This window comes from Pseudochaenichthys georgianus, chromosome 9 (assembly GCF_902827115.2).
Source record: "Pseudochaenichthys georgianus chromosome 9, fPseGeo1.2, whole genome shotgun sequence".
NCBI lineage: Eukaryota > Metazoa > Chordata > Actinopteri > Perciformes > Channichthyidae > Pseudochaenichthys > Pseudochaenichthys georgianus.
In genome coordinates this window covers 24,107,947-24,135,735 of record NC_047511.1, presented here as the reverse complement: position 1 = coordinate 24,135,735, position 27,789 = coordinate 24,107,947, and the positions used below count along the sequence as shown (strand labels likewise).

The 27,789-nt window shown below is 43.3% G+C and overlaps 1 protein-coding gene across 2 annotated transcripts in view; it reads right to left on the bottom strand.

The window, feature by feature from the left end:
- Positions 1 to 20,312, bottom strand: part of efna5b (ephrin-A5b) — a 95,524-nt gene extending 75,212 nt beyond the window's left edge. The window contains exons 1-2 of one of the 2 annotated variants that reach the window (XM_034090861.2): positions 19,549 to 20,312; positions 19,166 to 19,421 (exon numbers count right to left, since the gene is read on the bottom strand). In XM_034090861.2, the coding sequence (XP_033946752.1) occupies positions 19,166 to 19,290 (125 nt within the window). In that variant the 5' untranslated portion in view covers positions 19,291 to 19,421; positions 19,549 to 20,312. Of the gene's footprint in view, positions 1 to 19,165 lie in introns of both variants that reach the window. The other variant, XM_034090862.2, reaches the window with a different exon arrangement.
- Positions 20,313 to 27,789: the final 7,477 nt, after the last annotated feature.

The window sequence follows — 27,789 nt, the reverse complement described above, 5'->3', positions numbered from 1 at the left end:
AAAGACTCTGTAGAAATTGCAACAGTGGATTCAATCTTCGGGGAATGTTCTCTAAGTACTGTGCTGCGATGAGCTTCATTCTGTCTAATACAGTAGGTGTGTCTATTTAATTGTGTGTATGGTACACTAAATGCTGGAACTAAATGCCTGTTCACCTGACAAGCTCATGCTTTAACTACATGGAGCAAATAGGCACATTGCATTTTGCAATACAAAGCAAAGGTGACTGAATGAACAGAAAGGTGAATCAGGTTCTCATCGCTTTAAAGTGTCCATTTTTTACAGATATGGGTCATTCTATCTCTCTGTCTTCCACTAGTACCTATTTTAAATTCAGTCCATATAACCGGGCACTTTACACAATTAAACCCTCCCTCACTCCGCCTCCACAGCAGCTCCCAGTGTCTGATCTAGAGACACAGGTCATTTGTCATCAGAGAGGGGAACAGCAAGCCCAGCATGGGAGCTCCACCCTGGGCCTGACAGCTCTCAGCACTCCTCCACAGAATCGCTGAATACAGTCAAGTAGTCAAGTCGGAGAGGAAGAGAGACAGAGATGGAGAAAAGGTGTCAGTGTGTTTCCGACTGTGTGTCAGTCTTTCTCCCTGAATGCTTTACTGTAAAGTCTCCGTGTGTGTTTGGGCTTACATGAGCTCGCCTGGTACTGTTCTCTCTCAGGATGTAGCTTGACTGGGGACAAGAGAAGGTTAAAGCTGGAAGACTGCAGTCAGCTCTGCATATATAGTGTAACCTACTCACACACACAGGCACACACACACTTAGATGCACATGCACTTACACCCACGCACAACAGGGTAAGGGGTTATAAAAGTGAGTGCCCTGCTCTGCTGTGCATGTTCCCTCGCACTGACCCCATAAGAAGCGATATCACTCTCATTACTTACACACACAACACACCCACATACAGGCATTCAGACTGTCATTACAAGCCCTTTTGAGGAGAAGGTGGAGGGAAAGAGGGTCACTGTAAATGCATTTTCAGTCTCTTCATTTTCCAAACGTCCCGCATTACATCTTAGCATCGATGAAAGGGGGGTAGTGAGGAAAGAGAGGAGGCACGTAAACACGAGGAAATTATCAAGGTGGGTGTAGAGAGCGAATAGATGAGAGGAGAAGGTGGTGGAAAGACAGCAACAGAGTGCACAATAGGAAGATAAATAAAGAGGGTGAAGAACTAGAGGAGGCAGGCTTAAGAATAGGAGCCCCCCGCTTTGACACACTTATAGTGTGCGCATGTATTTTATCCCAATGTACATGCAGATACTGTATTGATTTGGACTGTGAGGGGTAGGCAATGGCAGAGGGGTATTAAATAAAAGAAAGGGGGGTGGGGTGAGAAAATCAATTCTCCCATGCTTTAATGGCAGACTGAAAGAGAGTATAGAGGAATAAAAGGAGAAAAAGGTACAAAATAAAATAGGAGTGTTGGTCAGCAAACCGAAGCCAGTTCATTTGAGCCGGGCTGTTGGTGGTGTGTTTACTTTCTCTGCACCCTCGCCTCAGCCCACACGCCTGGCTCCTTTTGTCGCTGGATGCTCTGGTCAGCACATTATGCCTCTTTGTCTGCAGAACCTTCACCTTTCCTTCTGTTGTCAATAACATAATTGCTAAGAGCGGGTGGAAAGGCATTGAGCTTTGGAAGCAAACATGTACATACACTGTGGAAATCCCATAGCAAAATACAGCAACGCACACTAATAGACACGGATACAGACAGGTGCACAAGATGCACGTATATTATCATATTTTATTTACTGTGTGAATGTGCTGTATTAGCCTGTCTACGAGCTGTGTGTAGAGTTCAAAACATTGCGTGCCAAGAATCACCCAGGGAGATATTTTTGCGGGCCCATCACGTGACCCAGCCTATCCCAGCCTACATCGACAGCATAAACCAGACATCGAGCACTTATCTTCCAGCCGCCACCCTCCTCCTCCCCACGCCCTCCTCACTCCACCCTCCACCCAAACCCCATCAACGACACAGGACCAGGCAAGCGTGAGAGAAGGGCTGGCGATAGACACGAAATGTGGCACGAAATGCAGAAATGGAGCCCCTCAGACACACAGAGAGTCAAGCACACAGACGTCTCAGCCTTGCAGCCAAGCCTACAGTGTGGTTAACTTCTGGCATGCCATGCAGGACCAGAGGCAGCTGTTCCTAAGAGAGACGCCATGGCTGGATGGAAAAAATCTTCCTGGTGTCAAAGCGACCAAGACGACTATTCCACTTGCGTCTGATATTTTATAAATAGCACAGTATACCTATCAAATATAAATACCCTTTGACCATGACATACAAGTGTGATCGTATTTAATACAAATCATGTAATCAATTAAATTATTTTCATCTTACTGTTTTTTTTAAAGGGCAAATATTTTTTACAGTGAAATATAAATCACGCTTTTAACCCGTTTATTTTAATTCAATTTTAAATGAGTTCGTCATGCTGTATTCTCTATCCAGATGGTTGATATAATAACAGGAAAATCACATCTTTATGTCTGCGGGTGGGTTTGGATAACCTTTAAATCTGCAGTATGCGGGTGATCTCCTGCTACTCTGAAACACGTCCCCCTGACCTTCCAATTAGAGCTCACTACCCAACAGCGGCAAAACACTAAATCTCCCGCAGGCTGCAGGTTTGGACACCGGTATAAAACAGCCTGCGATAAAATCATTACTAGACTGTAAAACACTGAAAAAATTCACAATTAAAAGACCAATAGAGACACAGAAAAAACAAAGCCAGAAGGAGAGGAATTATTCCTTGTCCAGATATGTGGAAGTTAAACATTTGCACAACAGACCCAATAAAGTACAATTCCACTGAGAGATCAGTACAGACAAACGCAATGTTTTCTCTGTGGCTTACAAGGACACAAATGGACAAAATAAAAATAACCACCGAGATATAAACAACTCATATTCTAATAATGGAAGTGTTTATACATAAATCCATATGATAAGCCATGACAAGAAAATAATAACACATCAATCAGAAATCAATTGCATTTTCTCAAATGATCATACATCATGCTCTGAGAGCAAATGGCTAATCTGAGCTTCGCTCTGACATTTAATTAACTAGCTCGCTTTTAAAAAAACAGCACATAAGAAACACGTTCAGACAAATGCATCAAAAGGACAGTAGCTCATCCACCAATCAGCCATGTGGGTATTTAAACAAAATGCCATCCATGGGCATTAGCAGTGGCATTTCCTGATTAGCCTTTTTTTTATAATACACTAATTAGGTCTAAAATTGCAACATCACAATATTGCAATGGGAGAAATACATTTTGATTATATTGCTGCTGTATGTTAATATAGAAAGCCATGTAGAATCATTGCACAGTTACATGTAAATATGCAAAAGCTACCATTAGTGAAGCAATTAATGGTAGAATAGGATGATGACACATCTAACTGCTGTACAATCTAATTACTGACACCGTAATTAGCCATTATATCATATTGATGACACTACATTAATGGTGATGGGGGGGCTGGGGGTGTGATGAGGAGGACTTGTTTCAGACGGAGCGCCCAAAAGGTCACAGAGGAATGATATATTAGACGCAGTCTCATCAGTTTTGTGTCAGAAATTGTCAACTAAAATTAAAAGTGAAACTGTAGTTCTTTGTAAACTGAGTCGGCATGTAGACGAGAGAGAGTCCCAGTACTGTGGTGGGAACATTCCCTCAATTAACTTCACAGTGAGACACAAAGGGGTGTAAGTCAAACCTGCAAATGCAGATAGCATTGCAGCACTGGCATGGAGAGCCAAGCTGAAAATAAATAAGAATATCCGCTCAAGGCTTGTTCATAGGTCCTACTGCTGGTTGAGAAAGAAAGTATTTCACCCAGGGCCGACACCATTCTGTTATGCACCAGAGCAGCAACATTGTTTACTTCATATTGTGTTAATTTTTTATGTTTCTTGTAATTCAAATTCTTTCTCATTTGGGATATCGAAAACAGATTTAGTCGGAAAAAAAAGAATAATTGTAATAAAATGCATTTTCTTTTAATAAGACAAAGGCAAGTCTCTAAAGAATTTAAGAAATACAAAAGATAGAAACATTCATTTCAGACGACTATACTGCAAAAACAGCTCAATGCAGCATCTAGCCTGTAGGAAGAAAACAATAAAACAAATCAATGGTAAGCTTGTAAATGTTGCAATTTTTGTTTGATAAGGAGAGTCTCAATTGGAAATAACTGGGTAAGTCCACAATTAACGGGCCCTCTATCACTTATCGATCCACATTTATTACTTTTAAATGTGGGTAATTGGCGAGTGTTTGGTGCAATCTCTGTCTGCATCTTTATAGAATGGCTCCAGTAGGTGTATGGGCCTTAAGTGCACTCGTAAATTGCTTTTATGAGTTTCTGAGACATATCGCTGCTAATGTTTCCACTCGACGGTTTTACGGCCACATTGTAGAGACTCCTGTGAAAGATACTTTCTAATATATTGCAAAAGTGATGTTGGATAAAAAAAATATAGCTTAGACGTAGAGCCTTCGTTTAAATCATAACGGTGTGTTCAGCTGTGCTACTAGCAAGTGTGTTATAGAAAATAAAGAGAATCATAGGGAACGGAAATATCCCTTTCAATTTCAGTGAAATAGAAAAGGCCACTCTCTATTTATTTGTGTACATATGTGTTACTGGCTGCACACAAAATATTTGATTACCTGTAAAAACGTAATAAATTAAATAAAGAAATTACTTTTTTTGTGATTGGAGGAGAACTTGCAAAATCAAGGAATTATCATAAAAATAACCGCTTATGTGTATGTTGGTGTGAGTTAGAATTAGTGCACACTGTGTAGTGTACAACTCCCTGTATTATTCTCCAGATGTTCTCACTTCGCAGCTCCGTAAAAAGCCTACCGCCTTTCTATTTTCCGTCATCCTCATTCCTCCTACTCGCACCATCCGATCCCTCCATCAAAGCAGGCCACTTTGCCAAACATGATCCCTGCCTGTAGTGTGTTGGTTTGGTTTCGAGAAGCGGATTAAACAGTTCCCACCAAGTCTCTGATGTGGACCTTATCTCAGGTTTCTCTTGACACTGGCGGTGCTGTGGTGTTATTAGAAGCTAAAGGGCTTTGTTATGGAACACAAAAGGCAGAGCTAGGCAGCAGTTAGTAAGGCTTTGTGAAGGGTCAGAGAGGTGTTGAATAGACTACACCTGGGGCCATGTTAACACCTTCACCTGAGACATTCAAACTTCCTTGGAAGGGTGTTACTTTCAATTGAGGGAGCTCGCAGAATGGCTCGACGATGATTAAGTAAAAATTAAAATTAAAAATCATATGAATATCTAAATCTATGATATAATGTGGAAATAAATCCTTTGAATAACCCTTTAACTGCCAGCACCACGATTTGGTAGAGCACATTTTGCGTCTTGATAAAAAATCTGATTCAGCCAGCTCTACCCTTTGGTTGACATGTTATGCACAAAACAACCTCTAGATGTCACTGTGGTTTAAACAGAATGCCCTTCAGCTAGCTTCAACGGAGAAAGTTGGCAATACTAAAAATCATTGCTGAAGAAATCACTCTTTTTGGTCAACTTTTGTAAGGTAACCATATCCTTTTTGACATATTTTAGTGGCAGGGCACTGACTGAACATATTTAGATAACTTTATGCACAACAACAAGGGTGTAATTATTTTTTGGGAAATATGCTCAACCAATCGGTAAGCTAGCAATATGACTTTTTCAGAGTTTCAGAGATGTTTTCGAATAAAATATGGTAAATAAATGGCTAGATTCATGGTAATATTACTAAATCTAGTACTGCCTTATGAGTGAAAGAGTGATAATAATTTATATAGCACCTTTCATGCATGGCATTCAGCCCACAATTGCACACAGATGAGCAAGTTAGGCCAACACAGGATATAGACATTTGCTGTTAGGCCAGTGGTTTCCTGTTAGGCCAATTCAGCATATACAGTAAGATGAGCAAAGAGAGAAAACTTTACATACTTTTTACTTTTTTCCATTTTATTTTTTTTACAATTATAATTTATTATCTTTTAGGAATATATCTGGTTGTATATATTGCTCATTTTCCATAAAAGAAAGAAATGTATTTGAGTTTGTATTTTATTTGAGTTTGATGCATACAAATACTGTACTGTATATGATGATTGTTGGAATTGTACTTACCATAGAAGGCCAGCTCGACCATTTGGTAGAGGCTCATAAAAACAAAACTGTGTGGTCAGTCAAAAAAAACAATGTGTTTGTGCTTATTTGTGGCCCATTTGATAAGAAAATGCAACAACAACAAAATGTCCATAGCTTTTTTCTTGGTCGGGCAGTTAAAGGATTAATTAGTAATAGATGAAGGTATGCAATGGCAGGTTACTTTAAAATAAAACATGGAGTGTGGAGTATTGTCTTGAAATATATTGAAACAGTCGTCTCACTCAATTTCCAAATAGATTGCCTCTCTTTACTATTGGAGCAGAGCCAATCACTACTTTCCTCTGGAGGTTGCTTCTTATTGATGGTTATCATATGGTTGTAATGTGATGTCTGTGCCTCTCTTACCTGCCTGAGCAAGCAGCTAATGAAAAAACGTGCTGGATTAGGTCCAACGGAAAACCAAACCTGTATGTATTGACTGTGCGAATACAGCAGTTGTGATTACTACTCCCCAATAATATAAAAGACGAAAAAAATCTGAAATCAGATTCAATTCTATTTCAAAATACAAATTTGCCCACAGCGGAGCCTGAGAGTAACTTTGGGGGAGAAACAGACCACATTCTGGGCTAGCTCAGCGTCAGGCCTTGTTACTCTGGATCCCCATCTCCTCTCCCTCCCACCACTTTTCATCCCCCTCTTATCCCGCTCTTATCCCCCAACCTTTCCACCTCCCCCAGACTAGTCTGGCTGGCCTACACACGCGATCCTCACGCTAGCTGGACCAAAGCCCCGTAAAGGCTAAAACAAGCTTGGTGTAAAAACTCCTATAGGGGCCCAGCCCTCTAACCCCCTCACTACCCAACCAATCCCCCTCTTCCCTTGAACTGCCTGACTACACTTTCGCTTTGCATTACTTCTGCTATTCTAACTTTTCCACTTCTGAGCACTATCAATTATGCACTAGAATAACAGTGGGGCCAGGCTTGGCAGCAGGACATAAAGGCCGATTATGAGTGTGAATAATTCAGCCATCTTCGTGCCATGTTCCTCTTAACAGTGATACAGCAGGAAGGCTGTGCTGCTAATGTACAACGGCAGACGCAATCTGACCTGGTCTTAATGTAAGGACAACTCTCTACATCCCAGAGAGAAGAGAGGCTGGAGAGCCGGAGAGGACATTAAAATGTGGCTGAACTGAATTATTAAAGCAGACGTGAACCTGATGTCGCTCAGATTGAAAAGTCTGACACTGTCACAAATCTGGAGACTGACACACCTGTCAATCTGTTAACAAGAAAACAGGGAATCTAGGGAGCCTGTTTGAATACATTAGTTGTAATACTTGTTATTCCTCTTTTTGGAGACAAACAAACAAATACATATCAAATCAAAATCCTGAGCCCAGACACACGTAAAATAAATGTCTTAAGTCAAAACAGCCAATGTTGATTGATTTAGGTTCAGGTTTTGCATACCAGACAAGCAGACAGCCTTCCATGACAAGAATGCTCAATACACATCTAACTTTTGGTCCCTTCCAATAGTTTGCAAGTTATACTCTTCTTCGAGGTCGCAAACAGTAATAAATATTTCATCAAGCCAAAATTGTGGAAAACATTTGGAAATTAACAAATCCATAAAAAAATATGAATTGATTAATATCTATTCGGATAAAAAACATTAAAAAAACATAAATCTGAACGTGGCTATCATTCAATCTCAGTGACCAAAAATTGTGTTAAGGTTTGGTAAAATGTAAAACTGTACAGATGTTGTTGTTTTGTATTAAATTAAATTGTCACACATTTATTTATATTTATAACCTACAACTGCTATTTCTTGTAATCATTTTGTACATTTTTGTTTTATATAAAAAATATTTAACAATTTAATTTGATCAGAAAATTATGTTTTAAAAGTTTGTAATTATTCCCTAATGTGTTCGGATTTTTATTTTTTTTCAACTGTGCTTCGATTGCAAAATACTTTTACAGGAACCACAAAATGAAAGGAAATTGCGCACACAATGTTGTAAAATGTCAAAAAGCGTATTAACTTTAAAACAGCCAGACATAATGCTATGTCATTTCTGAGAAAAGCCCCTTCACTCCCTCTTATTTGTGCTTCCGTTTGCCATGCACGCTCTAATCCTGGCTGGAATGTCTCCGGTCGTGGAGTCCCGCAGCCCTGAGCAACAGAACAGCAGGTGAAACAGAACTCTCTGAGGACGGTCCCGCCTCACAGCTACTCCACTAGTTCAACTGATATAGTTAAAACGGACTCTGTGTCACACAACAGCCCAAACGTGCGGGACACTTTTTTTTTAATGATTTCTTTCAAGTAAATTAACCCCTTTGTGACTGCCATGTTTCATCAGACCCAGACACTGCAGCTCTTGTTTTTCTGGCTTGGGGGTGAGATCTTAAGTAGCAGAGGGGAGGGGTTAGGCTGGTGCATGTTTTAAAAAAAGATTAAAAGAAAAACAGAAACAAGGAATGAGAAAGAGAGTGTTGGTGACTGTCAGTCAGTGCTGCAGCCACAACATTGAACTAAATGCTAACAGTGGGCATGCTGGGTCACCTCAGCAGGACCCCAGGGGCAAGGATATGGACAGTACAGTTAAAGATCTGTAATCCCTGAGACAGGGGGGAGGAAGGGAGGGAGGATGGGAAAAAGAATTAGGACAATATGGCAAGAAGAGCAAAAGAGCGGGAGGAACTCAACTGGCCTATATTCCAGGGATACTTGGCGGGTGAGGAACAGAGGGCATGAGCGGGTGGGAGGGAGGGGAATTATAACAAAGAGGGGAGTTATTGAGGAAAAGACCTGATGTTGGTCAAATTGACAGATGCAATACTGCTCAACATGTAAAAAAGCCCAGAACTAAACCAAAATCATGAAAGCATTTCATCATCACATGGCCATTTACAAAGCATGGTGATGACTTTCTCTTCAATGCATCTGCTTAAGTTAAGTTTCAGTTTTCAAAACTCAACAGTGAGATTAAGGACATTAAAAACTTTTGTATGCATGACTATGCTAGAGAAACAAAACACTACTGAGGATGTGGCCATAGGCAGCGCTCATCACCTCTGTTTATCCGGAGGGCTTAGGCCACTTTGGGGACTCCCCTTAAGTCTCACTTATCTCATTAGACCCTTAAAACTGATTAATATGAATGCCAGCAGAGGCCAGCTCAAAGCATTCTAAAGAAAGGATGGAAGGAGGGAAAAAGAAGAGAAGTTTGGGGGTGGATTTTAGAGGAAGGGGGTTTTGTGTCTCCGGACAATGAGCTGATGGCTTTTTAAGCCTCTCAGTGGCTCTGGGTTAATACCCAGGGCTGCAGTCATGGGATAGGCCGCAGTTCAAAGGCTGCTGCACTGCGTGGCTTGCTGCTCACTGATTTAGAGGATGAAAATAAACAAGCAGAATAAATACCATCTCCTGCAACTTGAACCTCCCTAAAGATATAATGAGCTGCCCTTTTTAACCGTGTATGTATCTATTATGTGTGTGTGTTCGTCTATGTTCTTTAGGGTGTCATATTTGGTTTTGTGGGATAATGTTTGGAGTAAGCCAGACCAGTGAAAGCTGGGCTCAGATGAGAGGAGAGGGTGAAGATGGGATTTATCGGTTTTCCCTGCAGGGGAAAAATACAAACACGGTACAGTTTGACACAGGAATACCATCCACCACAAACAAAGATCGAAAATGCACACTTTCAGAGGAACCGGCTCAGAGAACTGGGTCAAGAATAGTGCTACGCTCTGCTATAGTGACGGTGTGCGTTTCTACTGCTTCATTAAAGCGGGCCTCGATGCAGAGGTCGGCTCAGGATAACAGTGCACGCACACGCACACTTACTGTTTTGCATGAATAACTACGTATGCGCACGAGTTGCCAGAAAATACACATGTAGGCACAGGAATACCCACAAACACAAAGCCCTCGTTCGTCTTAGCATCAAACCCTGATTCATCTGAAGATGTCAGATTCAGTTCTGTGTTATACATTTTTAAACATGATTTATTATCTGCTTGATTTCAGACTTTTCTTAGAGCTCAAGATCATAAAAGCATCTGTTACAGTAGATCCAGGACATAAGTATGATGGGATCTTAGCGTTTTATTTTTGGTCAAAATCCCACTTAGCCTTTTTAGACCCTGAGCCTTCAAACCGATGCGGCTAGAAAGACGAGCTTAGTCCGAGACAAAAAATAAGAGATTTGTAACAAAATGAGATATTTGAATTTGAATCATGCGTATTTATACACATTATTCATCACAATGAAAGGGACCAATCATTGAATGACCTTCGCTTGCAAAGTAAATCTACTGCTGAGGACAAAAACAGCTCATTCTTATTGCACCAATTGTCTGCACAGCAGATATACAGCATTTTGGAATGAAACCCTCCATTAAGCCGCTACATTACACACACCCTGGCATTACGACTGTGATGCATGCATTTCGGTAGTAAATGCACTTTCAAGGGCACAGTGCGTCATGTGTCACAGTAGTTAAGACCAAGATGCAACGTAGTGCCACAGCACCAACTCCCAAGTAAACACAGCCCTGTGTGTGGGAGTCTTCAGTGTCACAGGAAACAAAGCAGGGGTCTAAACCTGAGCAGGCTTAATCCTGTCTCTGTAGAAAATAGCCCCAGTGTCACTAAACCCGGACCGCAAAGACGACACCTCCTCAGGGTAAAGACCCAGAGTCTGTCCCCTAGAGGACCAGCAGCAACCAACCAACCACGTTCCCCACCAGGGAGACAGAGAGACAGACTGAGAGTCAGCAAGCCACATGCATCCTTGGCAAGGACAGACAAGGGGGGGGGGGCTGATGAGCTGGATGGTTTGGAGCAGGCAGATGAGGGAGGATGGATAAGGCTAGTTGGAAATGAGGGAAACTGCCACCTCTTCTTTTCCACACAATGTGTCACTCCTGGCAACTTCATGCCTCTCCCCTCGTGTCTGGCGCTCACATTTTACTCCTCTCCTCCCTTTTTCTGTACGAAAGCATAGTACAACTTCAGCTGTGCACTCTCCCTTTCCCCCCGAGCCATTCACATAATTCTCCCTCACTCCTCTCCTTTGCCCTCCCTTTTTTTCTTACTCCGTTTAAAGCGCATGCATGTCTCTCAGCCCAGGCTATGTGGAGTGGACAGAGAGAGCAGAACAATGGCCGCCTTTCAGTCTCACGGCCCAGCATTGGGGGGGAGCATTGGCTGCTAGTATTTTCCTCTACTGTCAATTCAAACAGGCTAAAGCAGCTAGCTTATTATTGGCACGTCTCGCCTCAACGGTAGACTGAACAAAGTGAAAGCAACATTGTTTGTTTATTTATATTTATGTCAGTGGAAAATTGTAGCCGCAGTGGGAACTTTACAAAGAGGTGTTCATATTAAAAACAAGGCCAGGAAATGAATTGCTCCATTCACTTTTTAATGACTTTGCCAACGCAAACAAAGAAACATCGAACAAAAACACAAGAAGCCGTTCAAGCAATCCAATGGTACTCACCACATACAGGTGAGGAGGTGTTAACTTCATCTGTGGCTCAAAGTAGCACTTTATGACTTCTAAAATTATATTTGGGGATATAACATTTTGGAAATAAACCAAGTATTGTCTCAATTCCAAAGGGGAAGCCGATCACTCAATTGTACAGTCCCTCTGAGAGTTTCTCAGTCTGTCTGTAAAGAAGAATTACCTCATGAGTCATTTACAACTGGCTACAACCCGTCAATTAGGTCTTTATTCACAAGCTGGAGACGTGTTCTCTTCTGGGATCTATTCTTCACACTGCTGCCCAGCTAGAAAAACATCCAGTCACTCCCCCGCAGCCCCCCAAGTTAAATAAGGAAAACGGCAGTGTAAGGTCCGAAGCCAGCCTACCATGAAAGGAATTATCTGTGGAAAATGTGTCTGGCAAAAAACTGAACAGTCTCAATCGTTCCTGTCACATTTTCCAGTTGAATAGTGAACGGTGACAGTTTGGGAAAAACGTTGAAACCCATCGTTTTGGCCTTTATGTGCTGATGTAGTCACTGTAAATATAATATGACTTTGACATTAAATCAGTTTAACGAAGTCAAATCAGCCAAGGCAGAAAGAGCTGGTTTAAATCAAGCATATGTATTTAGCTTTCAATCCCAACTGTGCACTTGAAATACTTAAGGCTGAGAGCAGAGGGCACAAAGGGGTATCAGACCTCTCTCAGTAGCGCCCCTTTCTGGTCAGGGGTGATGGATCAACCAAGTGTAACTACTACAGTAACAGCTGCTTACAAGCCTCCATCTTACAGAGGAGAGAAGAGGGGCTGAAGAAGGATGTGCTAGCGCCATTTTCAGCCAAAAGCGAAGACACGATAATACACGATAGCGAGATTCGTTGACCTGCATTGCAACCTCTACTGGACCTAAAGCAATCCTGTATTCATGCAAATTGCTCCTTCATTTGTCTTCAAATGAAACTTTAGCTTCACTGATATTGAATCTTATGAACCGGACATAAAAACATTGTTTTCCTTTTTCTCTGTTCATATCAACCTCAAATATACGTAGTACATGGTAAACATAAAACGTTGGACTGCCAGATCTGTTTCCCACAGCTGCACAAAGAAAATACAAGAAAATACAGAAACAGTTAGGGAGGTAAAAACATTCCATAACTTAAGAATTGTGAGTGAAACTGAGACAGTGAGAGCAAGGTCAGAAGAAAAAAAGAATTAGCTGCTGAATAAGCAAACACATGCATCTAGTAGCAACCAACGAGCAAAAATTGGAAACGTTATTTTTACAACTCTCATGGCAGAATATAAGTCTCGTAGAGAGCTTTGCACATGTGGGTGTTGCATAAGCTGGTTAATACTTTATTGTTTCCAAGTAGAGTTACACAGAGCGTTCCCCTGAAAGCTACGGGTTGAATGAGGGCTAAAAGACAGATCGCTCAGCTGATAGCCGTGTTTCAGCACTCCATCTGACCTTGGAGTGATTACTCTGAAAACAAAAACCTGGGCATTAAAATCTGGCTCTCCAGGCAAGGAAGGGAAACATGTGCTACAGAAGTTAAGATGCCATTCAATATTGTTCATTTATGTCAGTAAAAGAGGTCCTGCCCGCTCTTTGGTGGATAACTAAACGTTCTGACTTCCAACACCCTTAACCTTGGGCTATGCCTATGAGTAATATTTATTTTATTATGAACAAACAGGTTTTTTGAGGTTGTGGACAAGCCAAATAAATCACCGAGATGAAGGTAAAAAAAGATTATCAAATTATTTAAAATTGTGTATCTTAGAAAAAGGAGATTTTTGACTGTATTTATTTATTTCAAAACAAACTAATGGAAAAACACTTTTAAAGAACAAAATGATTTTACATATAATAAATATATTAAGTACAAATATAATATATATACAGTATATAAATAAACAATATTTGAAATATATATAAACAATATATAAATAAACAGGAACAATTGAAGATATTGGTAATGTAATTTCCCATTTAGTTGTAGTCTGCCTTTACTTCGATATTATTAGCGAATCCACAACTACAGCCTGACCACCAGCCACCCCCGGTGACAGGGCTGCTTCTGTCCACCGCAGAGCACCTCCACAAGGGTCATGACCAAGAGTCCTCCCCCTCTTCCACCGCGTTAAAGAACAGCTGCTCTGCCAAGCACATTTACTAAGCATTGACTACTGCCTGCTGGTCTCATTTTCTAGTAAGTAGAAAAAGTCTAATTTAAATGGAAAGTGCATTTACAGGTCTGGTGAGAAAACACAGAGTGCCAATTTAGACCTAATAGAAGTATTACATCGCACAACACCATCATTACAGTTTGCTGGTTTTCCGTGAGGACCTGTGTTTAATTTCTGCATCCTCTGCCTCGCGCTCTTTGTGTCCCCTATACTCGCTGTCCCCGCAGCTCAGTTGGTGCCGGTGCTTGCCAATGCCACGGGCATGAAAGAATGACAGAGCAAGGGGTCATTAACAAGAACTAATCAGCCCTCAGACAGAGAGACGGAGAGAGAGAAGGAGAGTTAGAGCAGAAGAGAGGAATGAGTAAGACACAGCTCCGAGCGAGGCAAAGGGGGACAGGAAAACCTCGCATGCGGTCCAAAACGACCCACAAACTCGATCTTAAAAATCCCAGGTTTCAGAAATGTAATTATCAAAAAGTGTTCATTTAATATATCATTTTCATATCTGTTAGAGACAGATGGGTATATTGACTACCTTTCCACCACCACGCGTACAATCCTTTGTTAGAGTCAGCATTCGCACCCGCGTACAGACACAGGCAAGCACAGATTGACGCTATTCATGTCCCAATGGTGTGTGACAGGTAATGAGAAGACCAAGGGAGAAAGATGTAATTATTCTGGTATCTGAAGTCTGAAGGAGAGGAAACAAGCCCTATATGACCTCATGGCTCATTTGGTACGTTGCATGCACATGCACGCACGCACCCACACACACACAAACATACACACTAAATCAAAAAAACATTCATATGCACAGACAAAGCTGAGCCAGACATAACTGCAATAAAGGAAAGTTGCCATTGATACCAGCGACACAAAATAGAGTATGTAGGCCTCCAGTTACAGTACATTGTAAGAATAAAAACGTAAAAAATGCAACGAAAGGCAGCACGTTAGAAAAATGCATTCCAGGCTGTTTGATGAGCTACAAATGATGCACTAAAATACAAATTACATTGAGCGATTTGCATGACCACAACCGCACCGGACTATTAATGTTAATAACACTCTGCACTTCAAGGAGAGTTCTAGTTAGTTTGTCATTCAAAGACCAACTTTCCGTGTCGTTATTCCGTGTCGTTATTCCGTGTCGTTATATGTGTGTGACCCCTCCCTGAGCTCCTCTCTGAGTCTGCCTGACCTCTGTGCGTCTTTCTCCACCATCAACCGTGGAGGGACTCCCGAAGTATTTAATTGTATTCATTCATAATCTGCGCCCGGCAAAGAGAGACAGAGAGAAAGAGACCGGGAGAAAGAGACCGGGAGAGGCTGAGCGCTGAGAGGCCACATGGAAGAAGAGGCAACGCGGGATATGGGAAAAAGTAAGGGCAGAAGAGAAGAAAAGGAAGGACCATCTCTTGGCATTACAGCTGAGACATCATTAGAGAAACTAGCTGCCCCCACATAGTAGAATAAATACTCATAAGCGAAGAGTCATTGAGAAAGCAGAGGGCAGGATCCACGGATAAATGTCCCTGCACTTTAAATAGTTTCAAGCTGTAGGAATAAGGACTGATAAAAACTTCTAGAAGTCCCGGACTTCTCTAAAGTTTCCCTCAAAATAACTTTTTTTGATGGGCAAAACCTAAAATGAATATAGTTTCTGGTCTCATGCTAAAGTTGTGACAAAACAGTGGACTGAAGCCAATAGGACAAAATGGAAATCCCCTCAGCCCCGGACCCAAATGACCCAGCAACAGAACGCAAATTACGATACACTGAGCAAACAAAATATTCAACACTAATCTTCCAGTTTGCTTGTAATTCTGACCACTAGAAAAACCAATAAATGAAGGTCTTACCTGCGAAAACATTTTTGCTACAAAAGGTTTAAAGGCAGACTTCCCCGTTCTATGCTACCGATGATCTAAGCTGTAAAAGTGGCTTCACCAGTGGGTTCTGTCTACCATTGACTCAATCAACTACTTTTGTCTGGTAACTCTGGTTAAGCTTACTTTCTTCAATCATTTGTTATTTAAATTCTATAATTAAAAATTATGTTTTATTTAAATTAAATATAGGAAAACAAAGTTTGTGAGTAAAGCTGCATTAGTAACTATTTTCATAATACGGTTTTAATTTCTCTCTCTGAATTTCAGGTGATTAAGTTAGTAAGCAGTGCACAACATATTGCAAGCACTGATGTAAAAAATCCGACTTAAGCATAATGGTTTCAAAGAAAACTGATTTTTGTGACAAAACCTAAACTGAAACTACAGCTTTAGCTTGATGGATAATATTCTAGCTAAAGCAATTGTAAAGCCTGCAGAAGCTGCAGTTGTGAAAGATGCATACAATTGAAGGGCGACAAATGGCTTTTTCTGGCAGTAGTAAAATGATCTCCGAACTGTGTTCAGATACCAACGAGAACAAATTTAAAGAGCCAGTCAAACTAGAAATAAAACACTATGCAATTAGTATTTATAAATAATGAATGACAAACTATGACAATGTGCCTGTGTGCGTGCATTGGGGCGTTAACACAGTAAATACTTGGAGCAGCCCAACTTTCGGAGTGACTGTGAAGCCTAGGAACAAAGGCAGACGTGGGCAAGTTACGTTGCAGTGCCACACCAGCTCCTTACAGTAATGCATGAGGAAAGGGACTCAATATGTAGTAACTGTGAGTCATCAATAAGACAAGTTTGCTATCTCTCACTCTCTCCGTCTCCTCCCTGCTGTTTTGTTAGTTTCCTGGCTTCCTGCCTCAGGACTGCAGAGGGGTGAGAGTCAAACAAAGTCTATTTAGAGTAAGTAGAACGGAGGGACTGGTGTTAGCAGCACTACAGCCTCTGTGAAAACCTGTTTCCTTTCCTCGGGCAATCAGGGCTTCAGAAATGGATGAGGCTCAGGAAACGATCTGTTTCTCAGATTTGACTTGGGACGCAACGAGAGTAAGAGACACAACGTGCATGCAGCCAAGTGAATCACAAAGTTGGTGTTTGCTCTACTCTCTCTTCTAGTGTTAGTTTGTCATATCTGAGATGAACAGATTTATGCCAATTTCCCTTTTTTTTCTTACTACACTTTTTTCCTTCATTGAAGCTGAGAAAACTTGTCAGCACATCTGGAAGATATCAAGTGAGCAGCCAGTCAAGTCAAAACTTTTTTGTTTAAAGAAAAATGTAATGTCTAATGAAAGTGTGTCTATCAACAGCCGGAATCTAAATTAAACGCAACGTTGTGTTTGCCTCTATTGAAGAAAGTGGTCTGTAAATAAACAGCCGGGGTAAGCCATAATAAAGACCTGAACCACAGCAGTCATGGTGTACGGGATATCAGGCCGAGAATCTACGCACCCCGCTACACTGGCCCCAACTTCAGGAGAGGGCTTACAGTCAGCCCTCCGTTGGTACCTCTGACCACTAATTGCTTCAAGCAATAAATCTTGTTTTCCGAAACTTCCAACTGAATATAAATAGTTGTGCAACAAATTCAGCATGTGCTATTAATGGCTTTGTGCACACTTGGAGGCTAAGCTGAGGATTTTATTCAACAAATACTAAGTGCTGTTGGCAGTTGAGTGAAAGATCTTTGTAACCTCCAGCAGCAGTGTTCAGACTTAATAAGCCGGGGACAAGGCTGAACAGTCTGACTCTATCAGGGACTTTGAGAAGGTAATGCCACTGCGACAAACATGTTCACTAAACACTGAGGCGGACTCCAGCCTGTCCTAGCAGAGGAACTAAGGAACTTTTATTTCAACTCTTAACGTCCTTTTGAGTGGCCCGTCTAAGTCCCCAGCATGTCAAATCCCCACTTCACTACGAACAGTGCTGAGAGTGTACTAAAAAAGTTCAGCGCACACTTTTTATTCATACAAATAAAAAGTAAAAGGGATGCACTTTTATTTCTGTAAAAAGTAACAATATTTAAATGATTGGTATTTTAGTGTTTTTTGACACAATAGGTCAGGATATGACTTGTGCGTGCCTCTGGAAATGAATTAGTAACAAAATGCAAAATGAAATATGAATGTGTGAAGCTTAAGGAAAACTTTAATTTCAGATTCATGAAGCTGACCACTTTTATATGGTTTCAAGACTACACTTAGTGGAATAAAACCCTCTCACAGTTTAACTTAAGCTTCAGTGGGTTTTATGATCCAGAATTATATTACATTTTTTACTTTATAATAGTGTCTTCAAAATGTCCTTGATCAACCAAATGCTGCACCAAAACGATTATGTTCTCTTCTGAACTTTACTAAAATGAATAAAATGTTACTCAAAGAAAAAAATGGTCACATAAAAAGTGATTCAATAACTATTTATATGACTAATAGTTAGTCAAACAAATCCTCATAATATTCCCCTGTGCCTTCAGCCTACCCAAAGACGAGTTTGTCATTTCGTGTAATTTGTCGACCATGGTGCTTTTATACTATTCATAAAGCACCCAGTTGTGCTGGGACTGCTTTATAAAAACAATGTCATTATTGCAATTTTACTGAATTTCGTGAAGGAGCTTTTCAATATTGACATTATATTCTGACTACATTTACTATCAGTAGTTTGATGAAGCCACATGAACTAAGAAAACACTGAATTACGGAAGCTGTCCTCTGCACGGGTCTGAGACGTTTGGCCTACAGATTTTAAGTTTTCTGAAACAAGCAGTATACCTAAATAGTCTGAAGTCAGTTAATGAATTGCCATATTGAATTAACTTTGTGCTGATTATGTTTTGATTAGCCTTGTTTTAAAACGAGTTAAATTCAGTTTATAATGACTCCGATGTGTAAAGAAGTTCCCGGCCTGGGTCCGCCGGACAGAGAAACAACACAAGATAAAGCTCCAGGGTAATTGTACAGCTCTGAACACGACGCTAAAGCTAGAATAAGTCAAATTCGGTGAATATACTCTTGTAAATATTGACAGCGGGTGCAATACCAGGCGATAAATGTTATTTCCAGGCCTTATACGAACGAGTGTATTCTATATTACCCTGAGGGACGCGCTGATAACGAGCCGCCACGTACTAGAATAAGGAACAGTATACTTGTATACTCTTTTTCTCCTATCCTTAGCTATAGCATGTACCTATACAGCTACTGGCAGTATGCCCCCACTGCGGAGAATAAACACAGATGAGGTCTAGCAAACATGAGAACCCCGTGGTTCATGCAGATGCGAGGAGACGGAACATCGCCGACTCTCCGCGGAAAACCTGCCGGGTGAGGGCACTTACTTGGCGTTGGTCCGGTTCCAGAAGACGGCATAGCGGTCCGCCACCACTTTGGAACTCGGCTCCTGGCTAAATACACACGTCAACAGCACCAGGCAGAAGAAGATGACCAGTTCCATTTGCAGCATCACTACAGCGGAACTTCGGCACGTATTCCTCTTCAGTATCGGTCGGTCAGTCAGTCGAGTTGTACGGGGCGCTTCAACCGGGACAGGTGATGAGTCTCATTCACATGTGTTGCTGGCGCTGTTGGTGAATGCTAAAACAAAGTACAAATGCGCACCACGTAGAAAAGGCAAAGGGAAAATCGAGAATGTGATCATTCAAGGGGGCACTTGAGAGGACACTTGTTCAGGCTTTTCGAAATGTAAAGTTATAAAACCTACGTGTCACTGTGCCGTATCTCTGATGCAGGTCGAGGGTCCGGGTGAATGACAGTCTTTATGTCAAACAGGATGTCAGCTCTGACAAGTCCGTGGTGGGCTATCAGAAATAAATCTCCCAATAATGCACAAACAGTGAGATCAGCACACACAAATGCGCAGCACAACAGGCTGTGTCTTCAGTGGTGTGGTGACGTTCCCCTTATGCAGGGAGCTACTGGATGTAGCCTGTGTCAGGGCAAATGACAACTGCTGCACACTTCTGCTTACTCCCAACCCAAAGCGCAGGGGATTAGTCACTCCAAGATGTGATGAAGAAAAGAGAGAGAGAGGCTCATATGTGTGTAAAATGACGCCGTGTGGCGCACGTCATATGTCCATGTTCTCCATGCAACTTTGTAAAGCCATACAGTCAATCACTGGCAGATCAATGGTAATGCAAGACACGGTCCTTCGTCTCCAGCGTAAAACAAAATCTTTTTGTCGGCGATGTACCGGAGGTGTCACTACCGAGGTGGGGAGGAGTCCTTCTCGGTGTCCGAGAGAGGACGGACAGCGTTGTATTTTCTCATGCGCTTCTCTCCGTGGAGACGCGTGTTTATGTCCGCATCCCAAAGTGTCCTCCTCATATATAAGCCATCGTGCGACGTGCAGGTGAAAAACAAATATAGCTTTTTCCCATGTGCGTGCTGTGTAGTCTTCCTCTTTTTGCGTTTGGGTTTAAAACGCCGGGACAAGCAGGAAGGTGAGGGCAAAGGCAGGCAGCTCCAGACGCCGACTGAGAGTGGGTTTGGTTACGGCGGAGCGGGGGATAGTCCCATTGGTTTGAAATTATTTGAATGGGCGTCACTGCCCAGCCCCTCCCCCGCCTAAAACCGAGCTAATTTAATTACGGAGAGCTGGAAGGGGACGGGGGAAGAGGTGCACTGGACAGGGACAGCTTTTGGAAACTCCACTGTCAGATGCGACCGATAAGTGCGCAGGGCGCTATTTAATTACATGCAAACGGATGCAGCGGAGCACAGAAGACCGTGGACTCCAGTTACGCTCTCTGTTCAATTGAACTCAGTTCGTGCTTTTTTAATTACTAGGAAGAGGCATGAGATTATTAGAAACTGGACGTTAACAATAGCCTATACATATATTGTATATAGCCTATACGCATATGTTGTAGTACAGACATTGAAAATGGCTCTTCGTCGTTCCAACGATATTGATTGTCAATTCCTCAAGGATAAAGCATCCCACACACAATATTAATAATTCAAAAGGATTTTTCCAATATTTAAAAAAAAAAATTCAAAAAAAAAATGTTTTGTCCATGATAAATTGTGAGGAATTAAAATCCCCAAAGGTCATATTTATATCGCACATGTTTATAGTTTATAAGAGACCGAGAGGCGGAGGGTGCTGGTGCCTCACAGCCTTCTGTGTGAAGGCGTAATGCTGGGAGATGACGGCTATGCAGGCTTCGCTCGGGTAGATGTGACAGCCTGTTGCGGGGAGCTGAAAGGGTTCAAGGCACCACCCCGAAGCCCCGACGCCCCGCAGTGGCGATCAGGCGGGATAGCTGACTCCAGCCGGGGACAAATCCAAATTCGGGTGCACCAGGGGAACCGTGTCTGTCGTCGCCTAAAATCGGTGCTAAAAAAATGCTCACAAGCAGGATTTATTAAAGTTGAGAAAATGAGAAGTAAGCCTGTAAAAAGCGGAAATAACTATGACATGAATTAATACGATACAATGTGAAGGACATTTTGGGCACATTTATACGGACCTGCCCTAATGGCAAGTTAAAAAAAAGTTCTGTATCTTTCCAGGTATTTATTGTGTGTGTGTGTGTGTGTGTGTGTGTGTGTGTGTGTGTGTGTGTGTGTGTGTGTGTGTGTGTGTGTGTGTGTGTGTGTGTGTGTGTGTGTGTGTGTGTGTGTGTGTGTGTGTGTGTGTGTGTGTGCGTGCGTGCGTGCGTGCGTGTGTGTGTGCGTGTGTGTGTGGGTTTCTGTGTGTGTATGTGTGTGTCTGGCAACAGGTGCTGTTTGCCATTAAGGATACAGGACGAGAGGAAAAGCAGAGGTTACACAGAAGGAGTGAGGAAGGGGTGAAAGGGCAGCTAATATTTTAAGAGAATCCTCTTGACCTCCTTTCTTGGACTATAGTAAATTCAGGGCCATTCACTTACAGCTATCACAACACATACTCATACAACCACACACACACAAACAGCATGACCACCACACAAACTCCGGCAAGTATGATCACGTACGCACACATATTCTCGAACATTTTATGCAATGCGCACACATACACACACTCACACACACACACACACAGGACACTATCAACTGCCAGGGGAGGAGGGGTGGGGAGGTCAATTTGGAGGTCAGTGAACATGGCTGTTTTCACACCCACTTTACAGCCATGACCGTATTCCTCTCCTGCTGTGTCCCATCTCCTACTCTTTCACACACACACACACACACACACACACACACACACACACACACACACACACACACACACACACACACACACACACACACACACACACACACACACACACACACACACACATAAAAAACACACTTGATAACAAGCATATATGGCTGGCTAGAGCGCACAGCACATACCCCCAGCTGCTTTCATTTTCTCTGGCATAGAAACATAGCTTTCTTTCCCATTCCCTTCTCTTAACCCGCTGTCACTATCATAGTGGGCTGCGTTGATTACTTCTCATGCAGGCCTGTTTTCTCACTCTCCCCCTTCCACATGTGCCAGAAGAGCAGTGTGAAGATGGCTTGACACTCTATTTCCAAAAAGCTTCTTTTTTTGTATTGATATAGGAAGGAGGCAAACAATACTATCATGGGCTATAGTGATCAGGTGATGTGTTTTTCTAAATAAACCTTTCTTGCATTGACACACACTTATTTCTCCTCTCTGTTTGTCTGTCTCTTATACCTCCTCAGCTCTTTTTGTACATTCACATTTAAGGCACACATAGTACTTTTGAATTGTACAACAGAGCCTCGTCTTTCCATCTCAAAAATCCTCTTCAACTTTTTATTGTCCTATTACATTTTGGTGGTGATTCTGGTAATTACGTTTTGATACAGGATAACTGGTTTTATCAAGAGCTTCAATTTGATATATAGAAGTTATTCTGGCCAAAATGACAAGTGTCTGGCTGTAAACTTGAGATGTTACTCCTCTCACACACTGTAATCTGTGCGCTCACACAGCCAGGGTCACAGCAGGGTGAGATGGGAAAGCTGGTTTCTGACAGACCTGCTGGGTGGTTCATACTTTTTTTTATGTTAAGGTTATTTTGCCAACAGCACAATTATAGTCCACATAATTGCACAATTGTCTCATTAAAAAGATGTAAAAATGCAGCAGGTATGACTGGTGTCAATACGGCAGGTCAGGCATGCCAACAGGCATTTACGGATATGAAAAGCAAAAATAATCCTTTCAACAAATTATCTTGAAAATATCAGCTGCAAAAACATGTCATACTGTTGGGCAAAGCATTAATTAAAACAAATCTCATCAATTATTTTTAAATTGAGATAATGATATTGTATCCATTAGTCGCAATTGTCACTGATTTGCTAATGAGATGTCCTTACATCAAAAGACATGCTAACTTTAATCACTGATTGAGTGTAGATAAAGTGTCACCACAGAGGTGCAGGGGCGGACTGGTCATTGAGAATACCGGGAGTTTTCCCGGTGGGCCGGTACCGAAGTGGCCCGGTCGGACAATTTACTAGCACTTGTCAAGTGCCAAAATAAACTATGCAATATATTGGACGTTAAGTACTTTGTCAGACTTAATATTTATCTGTTGATACCCCCAACCATTTTTTCTTATTCAAAAGAAGACCTTAACTTAAAGTATTCTTTAATGTTTAAATAAAGTCTTATTAGTTTGTCTGTTTTGCACATCCTCCTGTTAATATCTATGGACGTCCTCCACTAGCTGTTTTATTGTAGAGGTCACTACAGTATCTTCTTGATATTTTCTATTCTATATTTCTATCATTGTCCTTCTACTTTCCCCCTATTTTGTATGTAGACTACTCTTAATATTTAAATGTTTTCATCAAATATAACATTCAACATCAAAATTCAATAACGTGCTTTAACCACTAGGCGGTGAGGGTTAAAAAAACAGTGGTCTAGTTTATAAAACATAATAATATCAGCTATTGAAATTGTGATTCCATAGATGTTTCTCCCATCACCCAAAACCCCTGACTATACTCTCAACTCAGCAGTGGTGACTGGGCACAGCCCCACCTAGTGTCAGCAGAAATTATTACAAATAATGATTACAATGCAAAAAATAAATTAAAAAATATATTAAATATATTTTAAGATCATGTTTAATCATCTGATTCGTCTGTACATTGCTGTTTTAGTCTGTGTTCTTCTAATTAGTGTCTACAGTGTGTGCCTATTGAGCTGTTTAGAGCCATGTGGGACAACACCCAATCCTGCCCCTCCCTCTTACTGTCTAAGTCAATGGTGACTGTAAAAACTACATTGCGCATGCTCAGAATATTTTCCTATTTAATGTGTGTGGCAAAAAAATAATGAGCATAGGGGCAGTGAGCTGCCATCCACACCACACGTCATCTCACATAATGAAACTACAAGAACATAAGGAGGACTTTTACAAAAAAGTAATAGATATTTTTGTCCAGAAGGATAGGCAAATGGACTTAATCTTCAAGGTAAGACTGCAATTTTATTGAAAATGGGATCTTACTAAGAGAGAACAATTCAATGATACAATTACATTTTTTGGGTATCCTTCTGTTGAACTGTCTGTTTAAAATTAATGGAAGCATCAGACAAAAAAAGCTTTTGAAAATAATATTATATTTTGATTTAGGTCAAAATATAATATTTGTAAACCTGAAGAGTCAGTGCCAGTGCCTCACCAGCCATGAACCTCACTGCAGAAGCTTATAGACATCTACGTTTTTTGTGCCCCACCACTTTTGTACATATAAAAACGCCACTGCAACAAGAAAATCAGTAATATTGTAGCGACCCTGCATAGAATGTCCAGGGTGTCACTCAGGCATCCCCCGTCTCTCTGCCAATCATGGAGCTGCACAGTGATGCTGGTAGTTGTGCGGGCCTGTGGTTGGGGGAGCGGACGGGGGAGGGCGGGGAGCTAGCGGAGATGGAAAAGTTCAGCAAGATGGGAGTGAAGCAGGAAAGTAGTGAGGGAGAGGAAGATGGAGCATGCGGGTGGTCGAAGGACATGAGTGCACGGGAGGCGAGAGAGCGCCTGAGAGAGTCGGAGGTGAAGATGGCTAGAGACGCGGGAATGTCGCCGTCTTCAGCGGCATTTTGCGCCATTTCCAAGCTGGATGTAAACAACAATGGCGGCGCCCATCAACCAGTAGCAGCCGCTGCGTCCGTGAAAACACCCAAATACTCGGGTAAGGCAGACTGGGAGGCTTTCCATGCCCAATTTGAACTGCTTGCACATGCCGGGGGGTGGTCAATAGAGACTAAAGCACTACAGCTAGCTTTGTGCCTCACAGACGAGGCTCTTTCATGTCTGCTACTACTTAGCCCTGAGGACCGACACAGCTATGAAGCGTTAGCGGGGGCTTTGAAGAGGCGGTTTGGACAGTGTTTCCCGCCAGAGCTGCTCCGGAACGAATTGAGTAACCGCTGTAGGAAGTCTGGAGAGATGCTGCGTGCGTTGGCTAATGACGTGGAGAGCCTGACGCGGAGGGCATATGCACACATGCCACCCGGAGTGCAGAGTGAGCTGGCACGTGATCAATTCATCAGGGCTCTCCTCCCTGCAGACTTGAGGGTTGGGGTACAGCTGCAGCATCCACAGTCCTTGCAGGCGGCCTTGGAGATGGCTGTGGAGAGAGAGATTGTGTGGAGTGTAGCAGTGAGGAGCAACGGAGGGCCCGTACCACCGGCTGTGAGGAGCTGCAGAGAGGAGGAGAAGCCTGTATGGGTTACCGAGATGACGGAAATGATAAGGGCTGTTTCTCTTCAGCCAACACACAGACCAGGTACCTGGGTCTGCTGGGAGTGTGGTCAGCCAGGACATTTGGCCAGAGACTGCTCCAAGGCACGCCGATCCCAGGGAAACGTCGGGGGGCCCGCATAAAGGAGAATATGCGGAACCAAGCCCAAAGACTCCCCAACCAAACCACAGCTCTATTGCCACCGACTCAGACATCCGAGGAAGGAGCCCGACAGCACAGCCTGGGGAGCCAGACTCTACACCCTCCTGAAGAAGATGACATCACAGGCGTGGAGCCTGTCGTCGCGGTGGGCCATGCTGGTGGGGACTCCTGCTATGTCCCTGTCGATGTGGAAGGGGTGCCCTGCGCTGCATTGGTGGACACAGGCTCTACAGTAACCCTGGTGAGAGCAGATGTGTTGCCCAGTGGGACTATGTTCGAGCCGACATCGGTGCGTCTACGCACAGTCACAGGAGAGTTGGCGGCTATGAAAGGAAGAGGCGTGCTCTCTGTGTCGGTGGGGGGAGTGGAAGTGCGGCACCCCGTGTGGATAGCGGATGTACAGGACCCGTATATTCTGGGTTTGGACTTTTTGAAGGCGACGGGCTGCCTCCTGGATCTTCAAGCAGGCACAGTGAGTTTCCGGGGGAGGCCTGTGATTACTATGACCCGTATCCACAACCATGCTGAGCCTGCGGGGAGACCCCCTACACCCACCGTGAGTACCCTAGAAACCGAGGAAAACCCTCCCTCCGTTCCTGTGTCCCCGGTGACGCCCACTCAGGAAAATTCCCCACCTGTCACTCCCGGACTGCGCCACTCCGAGCACAGCCCCCCCCCAGTTACCCCAGACGGAGGTAGAAGAGGCTCAGTCTGCAGTATTGGAGGTGTGGAGGAAGAACTGTGGCGGCCTAAATCCCGAGCAGCAAGAGCAATTGGGGCAGCTTCTGCTAGAGTTCCAGGGCAGTTTTGCCATGAAGGAGGAGGAGGTGGGCCGAACGCATCTGGTGGAACACGAGATTGATACGGGGGACTCGCGGCCCATCAGGTGTCGCCCGCGGCGACTTCCCCTGGCTCGTCAGCAGGCTTGCGACGAGGCAGTGCAGAGCATGCTGCAGGCAGACATAATCGAGCCCTCCGACAGCCCGGCAGCACCGGTAGTCATGGTCCCGAAGAAGACAGGTGGCTGGCAGCTATGCTCAGACTACAGACCGGTGAACGGGGTCACCAAGAAGGATTCATACCCCCTTCCCCGCATCGATGAGTCCCTGGACCTGGTCGCAGGGTCGTCGTGGTTCTCTTCCTTGGACCTCCGCAGTGGGTATTACCAAGTCCCTCTTGCCCCAGAGGCCAGACCAAAAACGGCTTTCTGCACCGGCCCGGGGACTATGGCAGTTCAAGGTCCTCAGTTTTGGGCTGTGTAATGCCCCGGCCACCTTTGTGCGATTGATAGACAGGGTGCTGTCTGGGATTCCCCGCCAACAGTGTTTGGTTTACCTGGACGACATCCTGGTGCATGGCAGCTCCTTTGAGGCGGCCCTGGGATCTCTGAGAGTGGTGCTGGAGAGGATCAGAGCCGCTGGTTTGAAGCTACATCCAGATAAGTCTCATTTCCTGCAGAGAGAGGTCACTTTCCTGGGACACAAAGTGGGGGGGGAGGGCATCAGCACCCTGCATGAGAAAGTGCAGGCGGTCACAGGCTGGCCAAATCCTCGCAACCAGAAACAGCTGAAGAGTTTCCTGGGCCTGGCCTCATACTACAGGAAGTTTGTACGGGGTTTTGCTGGCACTGCCGCACCCCTGTTCCAGCTGCTGCAGAAGGACAGGGATTTCCTGTGGTCTGAGCAATGTCAAGCAGCGTTTGACGGCCTTCGGCGTGCCTTGAGTGAAGCCCCGGTTCTCGCCCCAGCCAACCCCAGGCTGCCGTTCACCCTGGATACAGACGCTAGCGGCGTTGGGGTAGGCGGAGTGCTCTCCCAGACTACACCAGAGGGGGAGCGGGTGGTGGCATACTTCAGCCGGGCGTTCAACAAAGCGGAGCGACGATACTGCGTCACCCGCAGGGAACTTTTGGCAGTGGTGCTGTCCATCAGGCACTTTAAGTACTACCTGTGCGGGCAGGCGTTCACGGTGAGGACGGATCACTCTGCATTACAGTGGCTCATGACGTTCAAAGAGCCAGAAGGGCAGGTCGCCAGGTGGCTAGAAGAGCTCCAAACTTTCGACTTCAGGG